Here is a 19,447-nt window from a genome sequence, read left to right as displayed (position 1 = left end):
GGGTGACGGTCAGGAGGCTACCCTTCCTTCCTTTTGAATGACAATTTACTCCAAGGGACCCCCCAATCTTAACGATTTATTTGTTATCTCCCTTTTTCTTTCTTTGTGGTTTTCGAGACAGGGTTTCTCTGTGTAGCCCTGGCTGTTCTGGAACTCGCTCTGTTGACCAGAACAGCGCCAAACTCAAGAGATCCCCCTGCCTCTGCCTCCAGAGTGCTGGTCCTAAAGGCGTGCGCCACCAACGCCGGACCATGATTTCAGCACTTATTTCTTGAATTCACTTGACCTTCGTTTCCTTTTTTTTTTTTTTTTTTTTTTATGTCTTCACAGGTTGTCCCAGATTCCCAGTTTCGTAGCTGACCAGTCCGTCTGCGGATTCTTCCTTCCCCTTTGCTTTCCCTCATCTCAAATCCCGGCTGTTGGTCCAGCCTTCGGCATTCTCCGCGGCCTGGGGGAGGAGCTTCTGTGGGCGGGGGCGGGACTACCGAGAGCGAGGGGCGGGGCTACAGGAAGCAGAGGGCGGGGCGGCCGCAAGCCAGGCAGGGCGCAGGCGCACTGGACTCCTCGCGGTGCCGAGCTGCGGCTATGGAGCAGGCTCCTCCGGACCCCGAGAGGCAGTTGAAGCCTGCACCCCTGGAGCCGCTGGGGGGCCCTGGCGCCGTGCTGGAAGCCGCGGCCGGCGAGGAGACCGAGGGCACCCGGGAAGACAGCTCAGGGGTCGACACGGTGAGGAGAGGGGCGGCCGAGGCTTCGGGCCTGGGGCCGGGCCTAGCGGGCTTGGCCGGGCCGGGCTGCCCTAGCCGGGACCGGTGGGCGCGGCCCCGGCGGCCGGAGGACGACCCGAAGCTGAGGGGAAATGGACCCACAGGCTCGGGGTCCGGGCGGGCCGCGTGGGCGCGGTCTGGCGCGCCCGCGGTGGCGTGGCCCGAGGGTTGTCAGTGGGCGCGTCCCCCGGGATCCGGCCGCCCAGAGGCTCGCCGCTGTTTCCGGCGGGCGGAGGGGCTCGCCGGGAGGCGGCTACACCCAGGGTGAGCGGGGGAGTGTGCGCAGTAGCCGGGGCTTGGCCCGTTGCCCTGTCGGGAAAATGGACTTGAGCGGTCGCGTTAAGGAGAAGGGGCAGCCGAAGAAACATTTGTTGCACTCTTTACCTGGCCGTCATTTCGTTATTTGGGATGAGTGCCGCGTGTCCCCCCTGGGTACGGTGCTGCCTTCCCCCTCCCCTCACGTCATATTGGTAACCCGTGCTCTTTAACCGTCTGAGGAAAGGTGGGGCGTTTAGCGATGCCTATCTGTGAGTGCGTCCATCCCAAAAGGCCCTCTCAGATTTGTAGACTCTGATAAAGCAAGCGTTTAGCAGGCTCCCTGTGGCGCCCCTTATTAGAACTCCCTGCCCGGAGGCTCGACCCTCTCTCCAGCCGTATTGCTGCGACTGCTCCTGTTCCTGTCTCTTCCTTTCTTTTTTTTTGACCCCCACCCCACCCTCACCCAACCCCAACAGGTGTCCGTGCTAAAGTAACCTGTGCATTTTTATGAATGATGCATTTCTGGAAAGGACTAAGTTTCCAGACGAGCTAATCAGGAGTTTCTCAGCAGTTGGAGGTTTGGACTACTTTAACAATTTCTGTGTACTTATGAGATAAAAACTTTACAATTTTAGAACAGTTTTAAGTTCACCATAAAATGGAAAGGAAACCGGGAAGATTACGCCATATACTCCCCTCTCACATTCAGACTTCTGCCTCATCAGCGGTGGTTCATGTTACTCGATGAGCCCAGATTGGCACCCAAAGTCCGTAGTTCACTCTTGGTGACCGGCATTCTGTGGGCTTGGGGATATATGTAATGGCATGATCCATCATATACTATCGTACAAACTCCTTTCACTGTCCTAAAAAGCCCGTGTTTTGCCTGTTCTTCACTCCCCACCCATTGGTATTTTTCTTCTGTTTTTCATCATTTCCATTTTTTTCCTCTTTTCAGGGATGTCATATATGTTGCAGTCATATAATATGTAGTCTTTTTTTTTTTTTTTTTTTAAAGCATTGTCTCGTTTGTAGCCATAGCTGGCATGGAATGCATACGGATCTGTCTCTCAAAATTAAAGGCATGAACCATCATGCTTGGCTAATACATGCCTCCCCCCCCCCTTTTTTTTTTTTCATTTTGTTTTGAGACAGGGTTTCTCTGTAGCTTTGGAGCCTATCCTGGAACTCACCCTGTAGACCAGGCTGGCCTTGAACTCACAAAGTTCCTCCTGTCTCTGCCTCCCTAGTGCTGGGATTAAAGGTGAGCACCACCACTGCCCGGCTAGCATCTTTTTTGTTATGTATGTGTCTGTGTGGGTATGACTTTCTGAGTATGGGTGTGGCTTTCTGGAGGTATAGTTACTGGAGTTGCCTGACATGGGTACTGGGAACTGAACTTGGGTCTTTATAAGAACAGTATGTACTCAAGATTATGTGACTTTTTGTGTGTGAGTGTTTTTTTCCTGAATTTAATCCATGTGTTTGTGTGCATGTATACACACCATGTGCAAGTCTATGAAAGTAGAAGAGGAAGTTGAGGTAGGGATGGTTGTAAGCCACCATTTGGATGCTGGGAACAGAACCTGGGTCTTTCCAAAGACTGCCTAATGTTCTTAATCACCAATCTCTCCAGCCCAGTTTTAGACTATTCTCATATGTGTTTGTGTTTTGACAAGGTTTCATGTAGTTCCAGGAGTGGCCTGGAACTCCTGATCTTCCTGGATTGCAGGCAAGAACTGCCTTGAAGTTTTGGCAGTCTTCCTTCCTCCTCCTCCCAAGTGATGGGGTTACAGGTGTAAGCTGCTAGACCTTCTTTTACTTGATAACGTGACTCTAAGTATCTCTAAAATAATATATTCCTTAGTTTTACCTGATTCTGAAGTTTCATAAGTGAAGTATTTTCTGTATGGATTCTTTCTTTTAGGAATTAACTCAAAAGTGTCTTCTTAGCTCATTTTCATTTTTCATGTGGTCTGTTTTTTTTTTCTGTGTAGTCCACAGTTGGTTCATCTCTCCTGTTTGTGGATAGTTGTGTAATGAAAATATCACTGTTTTAAAGAGTTATTATTACCATGAACGTCCTCTTAAATATCTCTTATTTCAAAGTATCCAAGAATTTAGTCTAAATTTAACAGTGGAATTGCAGGATTATAGGGTGGTAGTTTGTTTAGCCCTAGCAGTTAGTGCTAGATTGTTTCCAAAGGGTTTTTTCAGCTTATACTCCCATCAGTAGTGCCAGATGTGTCTTTATGAATACTGAACATTTTCAGGGTTTAAAATGTTTTCCAAACTTGTGGTTATGCCCCCACCTCCACCCCTTTTCTGGTTCTGGGATTGAACCCAGAGCCTTATACATGCTAGGTAAATACATTACTACAGAACTGCACACAGCCTTTGTGTCTTTTGGCTGCATCATAAGGACTTTGATTTTGATCATGATGATAAAGTTTTATTATTTTTGTGAGCATACTTAGATATTTAATTAATATGAACTTGCAGTATAGAATCTAAAATTTGTTTATTTTAATTTGTGTGAACACTTCATTTATAGGTACATGCACATGTGTTTGGTTTTTTTTGTTTGTTTTTTTTTTTTGTGTGTGTGTGTTTTTGTGACAGGGTTTCTCTGTGTAGCTTTGGAGCCTATCCTGGCATTCGCTCTGGAGACCAGGCTGGCCTTGAACTCACAGAGATCTGCCTGCCTTTGCCTCCCAAGTGCTGGGATTAAAGGCATGAGCCACCAACGCCCAACTTGCACATGTGTTTGTAAGTGCTCGTGTGTGTGTGTGTGTGGGGGGGGGGGCTATCTTTTGTTTTTCCATCTGTGATTCTTTGGTCCCTTTTCATTGTCTAATTAGAAATCTTATTTCCTTTTCTGTTCTTAACCTGTAAGGAAGAACACATTTATTAAACCAAAAGCCAAAAAAATTAAAAAAAAATAAAGCTATAGTCAACCCCCAAACTTGGGAGGCAGAGACAGGTGGATCTCTGTGAGTTTGAGGTCAGCCTGGTCTACAGAGTGAGTTTCAAATGAGAAACAAAAACCAAAATAAATAAATAAATAAAAAATAAAAAAATCCCCAAACAAACAGTAGCAATAATTTAGAAAAGGAAAGAAACAGGAAAGGACTCTAAAAAGGAGTGTATAGTCCTAACAAGGGAGGAAAGCTGGAGAGAACAGAGGTAAGAACACTCCTCCAGGTTGAAAGCTTTTAGTGAATTAAGAGACTGGCACAGGGGCTTGTGTTCACTGGGCATCACTGTCTGAGGAATTCATAAGTGTTTGTTTTAAGGGAAAGTGCCCTAGGCCTGGGAGTGCTGGTGGAACCAAGAGAGTTGGCTCAGCCAGTACTAACACATTCTTCTGCATAATTAGCACCTTTCCTGATTGACAGCAGATCTAAGTGGAGCTCTGAAGATGAGGATAATGTTAAAAGGAAGAGACATTTTACAGGCATGGTGTTACAGCTTGGACTTTGACTATCTCCCAAAAGGACATATATTAGAAGTTTGTTTGTGAATATGTGGCGCTGTTTGGAAGTGGTAGAATCTGAAACGAGTAGCTAGATAAAGTTAAGTCATTGAGGCTATGCCCTTGAAGGCATTATTGACCTCTGTTTTAGTTATTTTTCTGTTGTAATGATGAAATACCATGGCCTAAACAAAAACAACCTAAGGAGGAGTTTATGTTGGCTCACTCTTTTAGAGAGTTAAGAGTCCATTATGGCAGGGAAGGTATGGCATAGTAGCAGGAGCTTGAAGCTGGCTGATTAGATTTTCGTACACAGGAAGGAAGCAAAGAGAGAACAGGAAGTAGGATGAGGCTATAAATCCTTCCAGAGCCCACCTAAGTGATGGGCTTCCTCGAAAAGGCTCCACTTCCTGAAGGCTCCATAACCTCCCCATACGTGTCACCAGCTGGGGACCAGGTGTTAAAATACATGAGTCTATGGAGGACATTTGTCATTTAGTTACCACAGGACCCTATCATCCTTTCTCTCACCACCCTACACTTATGACATGAGTACAGTCACCTCCCAGCCAATATATTGTGCCTTGCTACAGCCCCAAAGCAAGAGCAAGCTCATTAGTTTGAATCCTCCAAAGCTGTGAGCCAAATTAAACCTTGCTTTTAGATTGGCCCCTCAGATATTTAGTTTTAGTGACAGAATGTTCACTAATACTAGGTAAGCTACAAATGATACTTTTTAGGGGCTGGGAATATAGTTTGATTTGTAGAGTGCTTATCTAGCATGCATGAAGCCCTGGATTTGTTCTCTAGCACCCTGTAAAGTAGACATGCAGTTATTTGTGTATAATCCCAGCATTCAGGATGTGGGAAAAGGAAAATCAGAAGTTCAGATCATCCAGCTGTGTGTGGGTATTGCTGGGAATTGGAATCAGGACCCTGTGTCTTCTAGACAAGTGCTGTACCGCTAAGCTTTATTCTCGCCCTTAACAAACTTGTATCTGGCTAGGCATGGTGGCTCATGCCTCCAAGCCCAGAACTCAGGAGGCAGAGACAGAGGCAGGCAGATCTCTGTAAGTTTGAGGTCAGCATAGTTTGCATGGCAAGTTGCAGGCCAGCCAGCAGTACATAGTAAGACCCTGTTTCAAAAAACAAAAACAAAAGCAAACAAAAGTCTGTATCAAGGGGGGAAATGTATTATAACCCCTTTTTAATTTTTTAATTTTTAATTTTTTTATTATTTATTTATTTTGTTTTTCAAGACAAGATTTCTCTGTATATCTCTGGTTGTCCTGGAACTCAACTCTGTAGGACTTGGAGCAGAGATCTGTCTGCCTCTGTCTCCTGAGTGCTGGGATCAAAGGTATGCCACCACTGCCCAGTTTCTTTTTTATTTTTTAAAGATGGTTTCACATAATCCAGGCTTACTTCAAACTCACCATGTAGCTAAAAGTGGCATTGAACTCCTGATCCCTCCTGCCTCTACCACCCAGGTGCTGGAATTACAGGTGTGTAGCATCTTGCCCAGTTTATAACCTCCATCTTTCCTTAGGTGTTGCTGTTGGCTGCATGTGTCTGTATCTCCTCCCCAAATTCATAGATTGGAGCCTAATCCCCAAGGTAGTGGCTTTTTATGATAGGGCCTTTGAGAAGTGCCTAGATCAAGCTAGAAGTCCTCATGAGCAGGATTAGTGACTTTTTTTTTTGGTTTTTTTTCGAGGCAGGGTTTCCCTATGTAGTTTTGGTGCCTATCCTGGCACTTGTTCTGTAGACCAGGTTCTCACCAAACACCAAATCTCCCAGTACCTCAATCCTTGTACTTCCCAGAATCTGAGACTTAGCAATAAACTTACATTGTGAGCCTCCAACCTCTGTAGCTAGTAGTAACAAATTGAGCTAATTCCATTAGCTATAGCTTTCATTATTCAGTGTCATAAAACATACCATTTTTGAACCCAGAACCACTGCAGCTGTTATCAAAAGTCTAGTTGTTGAAAGCTTAGTTTAGGGATGCTACTATTGGAATGTGGTGGAAATTTCCATTAGAGATGTACTGAGTTTTGAGCCCTTGAGAGGATTATGGAACCTCAGTGAGAAGTGTTTGCTACTCTCTCTTTTACTTCCCAGCCCTGAGGTAAATGATAGTGTTAGACTACAGCAACCTCACTATAGTGTATTCTCCTTGCTATGGGACAGAAACAGTACAGCTAATCAGTCATGGACTAGAATTTCCAAAATAAACCTTTCTGCATGTTGATTATCTTAGGAGTTTGCTAACACCAGTCCATTTCTGATCGGTGTAGTTGTAGCCCCAAGGAACCCATTTTAGTCACAGAGATACCTCCTCTAGAAAGGAGACCATGAGGATGCACATGCATCAATAAAAACAGTGATTAGCTTTAGTTGTGGTAGGTTACTTAACTTTTAAATGCTTAGTTTTCATCATCAGAAAAAACCTAAACCTATAAGTGTCGGGTAATGGATACTTGTGAGCTTTTGCTGTGTGCAACACAGTTCTTTGTACGTGTTTGTTTTTTGAGATCATGCAGTGCAGTCCAGGCTAGCCTTGAACTTCAGGGTTCTCCTACAACTGTCTCTCCCTGGCATTATAACCATTGTACCACCATGCCTAGTCCAGAATTCTTTATTTTTAAAGCACAGCAAAAACATAAAAAAAAAAATGCTCTATTTATGTGTTACTTTGAAAGTTAACAAATGAACAAAATAATGTTTCATTATGGTAGTTTTCCGTGTGTGCTTATTTTTGTCCTAATATATACCCCCTCCCTTCAGCCTCTCCATAAAGGATCTGCTTTGGGGGGGTGCCCCCCATGTGCACAGAAACAAAGGAGAACATGAGGTGTCCTGAACATGCACAGGAACATGCCTCTGTCTCCCAATGCTGGGATTAAAGGTGTGTGCCACCACGGTCTGGCCTCTGTGGTGAACTAGTGTGGCTAGCTCTGTGCTCTGATCCTCAGGCAAGCTTTGCTAGATCATAAACAAAATATAACATTTCCCTTTTTGCCTAAAATTAAAAAAGGTTATAACTAATATAAGAAAAACTATACAATAAGTACAATAACTCTACATAATATATACAGGCAATAAGTACATCAACAATGTCTAATCTATTAGCAGTTGACAAATTCAGAGGAAATACTCTATATCTATCCTGTCTTGATGAGTCTAAAAGGTTGTTTCCACACCTCCATTTCTACTCCATTGTTCAATGGTCTTAGCCTCTTCTTTCCACCAGATCCTCCATTGTAATTAAGGACTGCTGTAACCAAGTCTCTCCAGTCTTTAGGGTTAATTCTATTGCAGGTTGACTCTGAGTTTAACATCTGCTTTACAAATGGTGAATGTATGCCATATGAGACTATTGCTTCCTTGAATCTCTTTAAATCTAATATCTCCATAGAAGTCCAGTCAGCTCTTACAGAGCCTGTGTCATTTGCAATTCCTGTAAGGTTTCTGGATGTATTAAGGTTGGTTGTTTGAAAACTTTAGGCTGTTCCTTTCTATCTAACCTTACAATGCAATGTTGAAATTGGTTCTCCTTTAAATTATTAAGTTTTTCTAAGGCCTGTATCTTGGCACTCATATCAACCTTTTTTTTTTTTTTTTAAATGAGCTAGCCCTAGCTGTCCTGGAACTGGATGTGTAGACCAAGCTGGCCTTGAACTCACAGAAATCTGCCTGCCTCTGCCTCCCGAGTTCTGGGATTAAAGGTGTGTGCTATCACTGCCTTGCCCAAACAACTTTTTAGGAGATAAGTCAAGAATTATCAAAATGACAACAAGGATATGAAAATGATAATTAACAGTATGTCAATCCTGGTTGAGTTGCTTACATGTTGTTGAAATTGTAATAATTAAATGTAAGGTACCTATTAAAATACCTTTCAAGAAGTTGATATACTATACTGTGTTGTTACAGAGAGTATCACTTGCTGTTGTCATTTAGTAACCTATAACAACTTGGAAAATACATTTATGTGTGTTTGTGTGGTGTGCATTTGTGTAGAGGTTAGAATATAACCTTGGTTGCCATCCTCTCCTTCCTTGTTTGAAATAGGGTCTCTTACAGTTCTCCAATGCATAGGCTGGGCTAGTTTTCCCATGAACATCTGGAAGTTCTCCTGTCACGGCCTCCTGTGGCCTGCCTGTGGTGCCATAGAGGGGACATTGGAGTTAAAGATGTTTGCTGCTCACCAGCTTTTACAGAGGACCTGGGCTTTCAGACCCAAGTCCTCATGCCTGCATGGCAAGCACTTTACCCATTGAGCATTGTCCAGCTCCCAAACCATCTTGGAATATTTATCAGTGCTGGGTTCTGTTGTATGCCTATGGGTTTTCCAATACCATTTTCACTAGTATATATTAATTGCACAAAATAATGGGTTTTGTTATATTGTCATGCATGACTGTAGTATCCTTTGATCATATTCACCCTCCTATTACCCTCTAAAGGGCTGTCAGTACCATCTAAAGGGCTTTATTGTTCATTTACTTTTGTCCAGATGACGGGAAATGATTTTTGGTTGAAGAAAATAGAGATCAGTGTTTCCGAAGCAGAAAAGAGAACTGGAAGAAATGCCGTGAACATGCAAGAAACGTACACTGCTTACCTCATTGAGACACGGTGGGTCACAGGGTGGACTTCAATTTAGGTGGGAAGGGTTTTCTGGCAGCCGTTGTCTGTGGCCAACAGTTCAATAGAGGGAGGTTGAATCATTAAGTTCCTTCAGCGGCTTGAGGTATTTTTTCAAGATGAAAGCTTGGGAATTTGTCTTTTAGAACATGTAGTGATGTTTTGGGATGCAGTATGTTATTAAATTTGTCTAGTTTGGAAGACAAGGCCAATGAAAACATTTGTAAGTTAGGATAAAAATAATGTTTCATGTTGAAGTTGGGAATCTGAAGTTGTTTTTAGTAGTTGATTAATGCCTCTCTAAACTGGACTATGATCTAATATTCTTGTGTTTTTGCCATGGGAGTCATTTGTGTGTTTTATATTTCATATTATATTTCCTTTTTATCAATATGTAATTAAAAAGCTTAGTGACAAGCTTAAAGTATTTGGTTTATTTGTTTGTTGCTTTTTGGGACAGGGTCTCTGTAGCCCTGGCTGTCTTGGAACTCACAGAGATCTACCTATCCCTGCATCTGTGCCACCATGTCCAGCCTTATGTATATATATATACTACTCACATGTAGGGCGTGGTAGTGCACAACTGTAATACTAGCACTAAGAACAGGAGGATCAGGAGTTTAAGGCCAGCCTGGGCTATATAGTAAAACCCTGTCTCAAAATGATAATAATGAAAACAGTAAATGCGAAGACCAGTATGTAGGGCTAGAGAGATGATTTCATTGTTAAGAGCATATAGTACTCTTGCAGAGGACCTAGAGTTTGATTGCCCGCATCCACGTTAGGCATCTCACAGTTGGCTATAACTCCAGACTCTGAGGACACCTGCAATCACATGGCAGTTACACACAAAGACACATATAGTTAAGAATAATAAAATACATCTTTTACAAAATTTATTATTATGTATACACTGTTCTGCCTGCATGTCAGAAGAGGGTACCAGATCTCACTATCGATGGTTGTGAGCCACCTCTGGAAGAGCAGTCAATGCTCTTAAACTCTGAGCAAGCAAATCTCTCCAGCCCCAATAAAATAAATCTTTTTAAAGAGGACAGTAACATACTGTAAATCTAGTACTCAGGAGGCTAAGGCAGGAAAAATTAGTCTTTCCCCTCTCCTTCTCTCTCTCACTAACCTGGGCTTCTTAGGCTGCCAGCCCATCCAGAAAGATCTCTTAAATGTAGGAGTTTGAGGCCAGCATGGTAAAACCCACCTAAAAACCAAAACAGAGAAGCTGCTGCTGTTTGGAGTCTGATATAATTAGAAGCACTTCTCTAATGACTGACTAATCAAGACTGATTTAGCTTCTCTGTTACTGCGTCCTGATGGTTGTGGTTGTGTGTGCGTTTCTTAGAGGGCAAAGAAGTTGTTGTCAAGCGAATAATTGGAAATAAGGAGGTCTTGATAATGTTTCACATTTTTCTGCCGTTGGGCATGGTGGCACACTCCTTTAATCTTTGAACTCAGGAGGCTGAAGCAGGTGGATCCCTGTAGTTCCAGGGCAGGCTGGTCTATACACCAAGTCCAGGCCAGTTAGAACTGCATAGTAAGAAAATCAGAAACCAAAAATCAAAACCTTTGTTCATGATAGCAGCAGGAATCTTGAGTCTTCACATGTTCTTTCCCTAGCTTCCTCCCAGCTGCAGTTTAGATAAAATGTGAGAGCCTGATAGCTCTGAAAAGGAAAAAATGAGACATGAGTTGTAAGCTGTCTTCCTTGCCCTTCAGAGATGACTGAGTTTGCTCTTGTGGATCTCCTGGTACTCAGATCCATCTGATTGACCCATACCCTCAACTCAGGCTTTCTGGTATCTTGGTCTTTGTCATGAAATTGTTCCCTCATTGTGGCACTATTAAAGTTACCTTTTATGTAATGAATATTGTAAAACCAGTTCAATGCTGAGGCTTTTAGAATGTTTCTTCTTCCTTCCTTCCTTCCTTCCTTCCTTCCTTCCTTCCTTCCTTCCTTCCTTCCTTCCTTCCTTCCTTCCTTCCTACATTTATTTATTTGTAGTGTTCTGTCTGCATGTATACCTGCAGGCCAGAAGAGGGCACCAGATCTCACTATAGATGGTTGTGAGCCACTGTGTGGTTGCTGGAAATTGAACTCAGAACTTCTGGAAGAGGAGCCAATGCTCTTAACCACTGAGCCATCTCTCCAGCTAGAATGTTTCTAATATAGTGACTTCTTATGAGTTCAGATGGGTTTTCTATAACAGAAGGAAAGTACCCAGGTGAGAGCTTTGGACTCCGATGGATCTGAGTGCACAACACACAGTGTGTATTTTGTAGGTAGAGCACAGCTATATCCCCATCTGTAAAAACGGGCACAGGGAATCTGCTTCCCAGGGTTATACGGTTTTGAAGGAGGTGGTTTTATGTGTTCTGTTTTGAATAGAAATGCTCTTTGATTCCTTTTCAGGTCAGTTGAACATGCTGACGGTCAGAGTGTCCTCACAGACTCACTTTGGAGGCGGTACAGTGAGTTCGAGTTGTTGAGAAACTACCTTTTAGTTTACTACCCCCATGTTGTTGTACCACCTCTTCCAGAAAAGCGGGTAAGATAGAGCAGTAGGAATTGAGAACTACCTGGAATTGAGCCCATTAATTTATTTGTTTTCCTTTTTCTTTTTGCTTTTCGAGACAGGTTTTCTCTGTGTAGTAGCCCTGACTATCCTGGAACTTGTTGTGTAGCCCAGGCTGGCCTCAAACTTAGAGAAACACCTGCCTCTGCCTCCCACATGTGTGTCTATATATGTATGTGTGTATATATATATATTTTTTTCTTTCTCCTAAATATATAGATGCAACTTGCTGGATCTGTATAATGTTACTTGTATGTATATGATTTCAGGGTTGACCACTTGGTAGCTCTTCCGTGGGAAGAACAATGTCTCCCACTTTCAGCATTCATTAGCTGCCCATAAGATGTCCCCCTTCTAGCCGAGCAGTGGTGGCGCTCTCCTTTAATCCCAGCACTCTGGAGGTAGAGGCAGGTGGATCTCTGTGGGTTTGAAGCCAGCATGATCTATACAGTGAGTTCCAGGACAGCAGCCAAGACTACAGAGAAACCCTGTCTCAAAAAAGAAAGAAAGAAAGAAAGAAAGAAAGAAAGAAAGAAAGAAAGGAAAAACAACAATTTAAAAAAATAAAAGAATAAATGTTTTTTGAAAACAACAAAAAGCTGTCCTCATTCCATGCTAGCATGTGTATTAGTGATGTCCTTGTGCAGGTCTCGTTTAGGCAGCCATATTTATAGGTGTAGTTTCCCTGTCATTTTCAGGAGGTGTAATCTCACAGCAGACTTCCTGGTCCTCTGGCTGTCACAGTCTTTCCACCGCTCCACAAGATATTCCCTGAGCCTTAGGTGCAAGAGATGTGTGTAGATTCATCAGTCAGGGCTGGGCACTACAGGATCACTTGCTCTCTGCTTTTTGATCAATTGTGGTTAACCTCTTGTAAAGAGAAGTTTCTTTTCTTTTCTTTTTTGTTGTTTTGTTTTGTTTTGTTTTCTGAGACAGGGTTTCTCTGTGGTTTTGGAGGCTGTGCTGGAACTCGCTCTAGGCTAGCCTCAAACTCACAGAGATCTCCCTGCCTCTGCCTCCCGAGTGCTGGGATTAAAGGCGTGAGCCACCAATGCCCCAGCAAGAAGTTTCTTTTATGAGTGTGTGCTGCATAGTTTAATATCAACTCGACATAAGCCAGAGTCATCTGAGAGGAGGGAGTCTCAGTTGGGAAAATTGAGTTCTACTCACACAAGCCTGTTGGACATTTTCTTAATTATCGATTGATACGGGATTGAGATGGAAGGACCCAACCCATTGTGGGTGGTGTTGTCCCTGGGCTGCTGGTCCTGGGTTTCTTTAAGAAAGCAGGTTGAGGCCAGGCTTTGGTGGCTCATGCCTTTAATCCCAGCACTTGGAAGGCAGAGGCCGGTGAATCTCTTGAGTTCAAGGTCAGCCTGGTCTACAGAGCAAGTGCCAGGATAGGCTCCAAAGCTACACAGAGAAATCCTGCCTCGAAAAACCAAAAACATCCAGGACAAGCTCCAAAGCTACACAGAGAAACCCTGTGTTAAAAACCAAAACCTAACAAACAAACAAAAAAAAGCAGGCTGAGCCAGGCAGCCATGGTGGTGCAAGCCTTTAATCCCAGCACTGGGGCGGGGGAGGGGGGGGGCGCACAGGGGGGGGAGGGGGACAGAGGCAGGCAAATCTCTGTGAGTTCAAGGCCAGCCTGGTCTACCAATCGAGTTCCAGGACAGCAATACAGAGAAACCCTGTCTCGAAAAAAAAAGAAAGCTTAGCAAGCTAGTAAGCAGCACCCCTCCATGGCCTCTGTATCAACTTTTGCCCCCAGGTTCCTGCCATGTTTGAGGTCCCTGTTCCGACTTCCTTTGATGGGGAGCAGTGATTTGGGGGTGTAAGCCAAACAGACCCTTCCATCCCAGTTACTGTGACCACCCATGGCGTTTTGTCACAGCGGTGGTAATCCAGGCTAAGACAGAGGGTAAGAGCTATACTTACCTGTGATTGAGCCTGTTCCTAATGGTTGCTTTGTTTACCCAGGCAGAGTTCGTGTGGCATAAACTCTCTGCTGACAACATGGATCCAGACTTTGTGGAGAGACGACGGATAGGCTTAGAAAACTTTCTCTTGAGGGTTGCCTCACATCCTGTCCTTTGTAGAGACAAAATCTTCTATTTGTTTTTAACACAGGTATTTTTCTTTTAATTCGTCTTTAAAAAAAATATTCATTTGAATTCGGCTTTTAAAAAATTATGAAATGCTGATTCTTGAGACTCATTTGAATTAGCTTTTGGTAGGCAGTTTATTGTGCTTGGCTAGTTTGAATTTGGGACTACTGGAATCTGTCATTAGCTGAGTTTTTTTTTTTTTTTTTTTTTTTTAATTTGTGTGTGATGAGAGGAGACACACCTGTCGTGTTGCACTTGTGGAGGTCAGAGGATAGTAGTGTAGAGTCCATCTCTCCTTTACTGTTATATGGGTTCTGGGAATTGATCCTAGATGCCAGGCTTACATGGCAAATGCTTTACCTAAATACTGAGCCATCTTGCCAGCCCCACAGGTAGGTAAGCTTTTTAAAAGTACTATTTATAGCCGGGTGGTGGTGGCACATGCCTTTAATCCCAGCACTTGGGAGGCAGAGGCAGGTGGATCTCTGTGAGTGTGAGGCCAGCCTGGTCTACAGAGTGAGTTCCAGGACAGCCAGGACTGCTTCACAGAGAAACCCTGCCTGGGGTGGGGTGGGGGGGCAGTATTTATTTAATTTTATGTGTATGTGTGTGTGCCTGAGTGTATATATATGCATAACGTGGGTGCAGGAACTGGAGTTACATGTGGTTGTGAACCACATTGTGGGGATTGGAAACTAAACCTGGGTCTTCTGCAAGAGCAGTAACTCTTCTTTACCATTGAGCCATCTCTCCAGCCCCATCATAGCTAAGACTTTTACACTGAAAGATACTGTTACTTTATGTCTGTTAGAATTGTGGAACATTCTGTGTTGGTTGTTTGGCTTTGCAGTAATGATCTCCAAAACTGACTTTGGTTTTTAGGAAGGCAACTGGAAGGAGACTGTGAATGAGACTGGATTCCAGCTGAAGGTAAGGATATTTGTAGGAATTAGCTCTCCACATCCCTTTCCAGGTCCCAGAATGGAAGCATGCACTTCATGGAGATGTGGCTCTGCTTGACTGAGCAAATGGTGGGAATCATTTGCATATAGCATCGTTGGCAGGGTTTTCAAGAAAACACCTTAGTTCACTTTTGGTTTGTGTAATTTTAGTGGTGGTTGGGTTATAATGGGCAGTTTCTAAATCCTACCAGAAAATATTTTAAGTCAGTAATTTGAATTCAGTCAGTAGATTTTCCTACAGTGTACATTTACATTTTCATTTCCTTCAGGTCTACCTGACTACTTCACTTGTTCTCTGACTCCCACATTTGCTTACTCTGCGAAACAAGACACTTAGGGAAACCCACACTTGGTTTTTCCAACATTGGTAGACCTAGGGTGAGACCTGGCAACTGGTTTGACATGAAGTAGGAGTTGTGGTGAAATGGCTTCTGTTAGTGATGCAGGTTCATAGTCATTAACATTGGTGTTTGCAAAAGGTAATGTTGCCTGGAGATTGAGAATCTCCATGATGAAGAAATGAAGCTCTCTATGTCTTCGAGAGGACAGCTAGCACAGGTTATTACAGATTTAAAGGAATTGTCTACTGAAAACCATGTGGGTGGGGTAGCATAAGCTTGTAAATATAGCATAAGTTTGTAAAATACAGGGTGAATATTCCTAAATGAAAATCTGAAATTTGAAATATTATGACATACTAAATATTTCAAAATGTAAAACATTTTAGTGGTATAATTCAGTTTTAGACTTAGGAATATTTTGTATTTCAGATTTTACTTAAAGGGTTATTAACTCAGCTGTGGCAAGGTCTGAAGACATTGTAAAGACCCAAGCATTGCAGATAAGAAATGCTGAACCTGTATTTAATATAAGATAGTAAATGATAGCCAGGAGTACTGGCACACACCTTTAATCCCAACATGGGAAGCCGAGGCAGGTGTATCTCTGTGAGTTCGAGGCCAGCCTGATCAAAATAGTGAGTTCCAATACATACATTGGTAGGCTACATAGTGAGACCCTCTCTTGAAAAAACTTAAAAAAAAAAATTGATAAATGATAAATCACAGTATACCCAGGTAAGAACAACAAACTTTGTTCAGTAATTTAAAAGCACTTCAGTCGAAGCTTGGTGATAAATAGTGAAATCCCTTGGGAGGTGGAGGCAAGAGGATTAGAAATTGAAGGTCTTCCTGAGCTATGTAGCAAATTTGAGGATAGCCTGGGTTACCTGAAACTCAATGTTAAAAAAACAAACCAGCTAAACAAATAAACAACTCCTGGAGCTTCAGGCATTGGCATATAGGAATTTGAAATTCACAGAAAATAAACAGGAAATGTAAACATGTGTCTGATTCAGTCATGAACTGACTTTTTTTTAATATTTTATTTATTATGTATACCATTCTGCTTCCATGTATATCTGCACACTAGAAGAGGGCACCAATCTCATTACAGATGGTTGTGAGCCACCATGTGGTTGCTGGGAATTGAACTCAGGACCTCTGGAAGAGCCTTCAGTACTCTTAACCTCTGAGCCATCTCTCCAGCCCAGTGAACTGACTATCTTGTTGAGAATTTTATTGGCAGATACCAATTTCTTGATTGTTGATTCAGCAGCTGGTAGTGCTTAGAGGGAAGTTGTAATTTCAGTTTAGGGATGGATCTGAAATAATTCAAAACTTCTATAAAAACTCATATTTTGAGAGGGTTTTCTGATAAATATTCTAAGATACCTTACAAGAGAATAAGGAAAGATGAGACTAATGTCAAGTTATTTAGGTGAAATTTCTGTAAATGAGAAGATATTTAATCACTAATTTAGTCTTTAGTCACTTTACTAATCTGTGCTTGTACTCAGTTTTGTCCCTAGTTTGGTGATGTTGAGAAAACACCCAAATTTGTCTGTTATTACAGAATGTGGTGTTCACAGGGTTCTTTAAATCTTACAAGTGGCTTTTAAAGGACTTGAGTAATGTTTTGTATTTGCATAGCCTTGTGGTTTAAAACTTGAGTTTTGGTTTTATAAAATATTTGAAAGGTAATACTAATTTTATATAAAATTAATAATTCAAAAAGTCACATGTTGAGAGGAGATATTTCAGAAACTTTTTTATTGCTTATTTTATTATGAATTCTTTGTTTCAAGTCTTTCTTCCATGAAGGAAATGAGATCTTTTTGGACAGCCTCACAATGCACAAGTATACACACATGCATTCATATATGACACTGTATACATACATTGGTAGGCATGTACACACACACATATTGTGTGATGTTTTTTACTTTTTTGTCTTTTTGAGGGGCCCACTACCCAGCTCCATCTATCTTTTGCCTCTGGACTTTTATCTTTCTCTTCTGTAAATCTTACTTTGACTCTTTCTCCATGGCTGGATGGGTAGCTGGGTGGCTGGCCGGCTGGCCGGCTGGCCGGCTGACCGCTGATGTCCTCCTCTCCTTGTTCTCTTGCTCCTTCTCTTTGTTGTTTCTCCTGTTTATTCTCTCTTCCTGCCAGCTCCACCTGTCCTTGTTCCTGCCTCGCTGTTGGCCATTCAGCTCTTTATTAGGGCCACCAGGTGTTTTAGACAGGCACAGTAACACAGCTTCACAGAGTTAAACAAAAGTCACACACCGTAAAATAATATTCTAACACACACACACACACACACACACACACAGAGAGAGAGAGAGAGAGAGAGAGAGAGAGAGAGAGAGATTTAATTTGTATGAAGGTTGTACGTCTAGCAATTATGGTTCAGCTGATCACCGAAAGCTACAACTAGGCAACACTGAGTTCTGCAATGTTCAGATGGATGTAACATGGTTTCCTGCTATACTTTTAGAAATTACGTTGGTTCTCTCAAGCTTCATGTTTTAAGTATTTATATAAATACTCATGGTATGTAATTCTGTGGAAGGAGAGCCCAGGGTTTGTCCTTAGAGTAAGGAGTACATAAAGTAGTTCAGCCAGAATGAAATGAAATGGTTGGTTTTCATTCAGTTAACTTCGTTGTGAGAATGCTCACTAGTGTGTGCCTAGGTCTTTTTTTTTTTTTTTTTTTTTTTTTTTTTTTGGTTTTCCGAGACAGGGTTTCTCTGTGGCTTTGGAGGCTGTCCTGGAACTAGCTCTTGTAGACCAGGCTGGTCTCGAACTCACAGAGATTTGCCTGCCTCTGCCTCCCGAGTGCTGAGATTAAAGGCAAGGGCTACCACCGCCCGGTGTGTGCCCAGGTCTTACCGAGTAGAGTTGAGAATCTGGAACCTTCTTGCTTGGAGGAAGGGATGTCAGAGACAAGGTTCAGGCCTCAGCTAATCTCTGATTCCACATTCTGGGTACCTGCAGAATGTGAGGGACTCACTCCTCTAAGTGCTGTGCAGGCCGTGACTGACATGTTCTTAAGGAGTGTGTAATGTGGTTATAAGAGGGTAAGTCATTTAAAAAGATGTTTTGAAGCCGGTCACAAGGTAGTGCACTGTTTCAATCCCAGCACTCAGGAGGCGGAGGCAGGCAGATCTTTGTGAGTTCATGGCCAGCCTGCTTGCTCTACATAGTGAGTTTCCAGAACAGCCAGGATGGTTATACTGAAAAACGATGTGAAAAACAAAAGGAAAAATTTTTTGGATAGTGGAAAGCAGCAAAGGAGAAGTAGACTATGATTGTTGTAAATGAAACAGTAGGGTTTGTTTTCTGGAATTACTTTAAGATGATTATAAGCCAGGCATTTGCTAGCAACACAAAACACACTTATTCCCAAAAGGGAACAATAAGAAAATATTCTAAGGCACATGTGAGCAAGTGTGGCCTGGGGACACAGATTCAGGCTGTGCTGTGGAGGGTGCATGAACTTTATTGTTGCAGAACAAAAGACAGTTTCGCATCAGTGCCTTTGCAAAACAATTGGGTGGGACAGCTGTAGGGCTCAGGTGCTTTTTGATGGCATTCTTAGCCTTCAGATAGGTGGAAGCTAGAGGTCTGCTAAGAATCTATTCCAAGAGCTCTACCTGAAAGTCAAAAGTTAGGTCAGTTACCCCAGCTGGTAATAAAGGGCTAGCAAAGGGACTAAAAGTCCAAGACCATTTTGGCTGTCAACCTGGAACATTCCAGCTCTACACTCATGAAGTTTTCATCATGTACATAGTCTTCAACATAGAACTGCAATTTTCCCACCAGGGAACTTCAGTTCTCGTGGCTCACAGTTGTCATCCCAGCATTTGTGAGGCTGAGGTAGGAGGATCATGAGTTCCAAACCACTCCAGGCTGTATATATGAGGAGACCCTGACTCAAGAAAAAGTGTGCACAGAACTTACTATCCAGATGGAACCTTTGTTTAGTATCAAGTATACTGGGTATACAGTATAGAGGGTACTGTTACTAAGACAAGGACAAGAGGCACTACTGGGCATGGTAGTGCTTGCCTTTAATCCCAACATTCAGTAAGCAGAGGCAGGTAGATCTCTGTGAGTTCGAGACCATCTTGGTCTACACAGATCTAGTTCCAGAACAGCCAGGGCTGCACAGAGAAAACCTCTCTTGAAAAACCAAACAGACAAAAGTGAGATTTGAGAGGACTGGAAAGATACTCAGTGATTAAGAATCTGGCTGTTCTCAAAGGACTCAAATGGTAGCTCACAACCAA

General features: G+C 42.7%; 1 protein-coding gene across 1 annotated transcript in view; it reads left to right on the top strand.

Moving 5' to 3' along the window:
• Window positions 1-543: 543 nt before the first annotated feature.
• Snx4 (sorting nexin 4) overlaps window positions 544-19,447 on the top strand; it is a 47,081-nt gene continuing 28,177 nt past the window's right edge. Inside the window, exons 1-5 of the mRNA XM_027412808.2 lie at window positions 544-726; window positions 9,020-9,141; window positions 11,576-11,711; window positions 13,722-13,871; window positions 14,732-14,779. Coding sequence (XP_027268609.1) covers window positions 586-726; window positions 9,020-9,141; window positions 11,576-11,711; window positions 13,722-13,871; window positions 14,732-14,779 — 597 coding nt within the window. The 5' untranslated portion in view covers window positions 544-585. The remainder of the gene's footprint in view (window positions 727-9,019; window positions 9,142-11,575; window positions 11,712-13,721; window positions 13,872-14,731; window positions 14,780-19,447) is intronic.

This window comes from Cricetulus griseus, chromosome 4 (assembly GCF_003668045.3).
Source record: "Cricetulus griseus strain 17A/GY chromosome 4, alternate assembly CriGri-PICRH-1.0, whole genome shotgun sequence".
Classification (NCBI taxonomy): domain Eukaryota; kingdom Metazoa; phylum Chordata; class Mammalia; order Rodentia; family Cricetidae; genus Cricetulus; species Cricetulus griseus.
The sequence above is the reverse complement of the archived record's forward strand: the minus strand, read 5'-3'. Positions and strand labels throughout refer to the sequence as shown.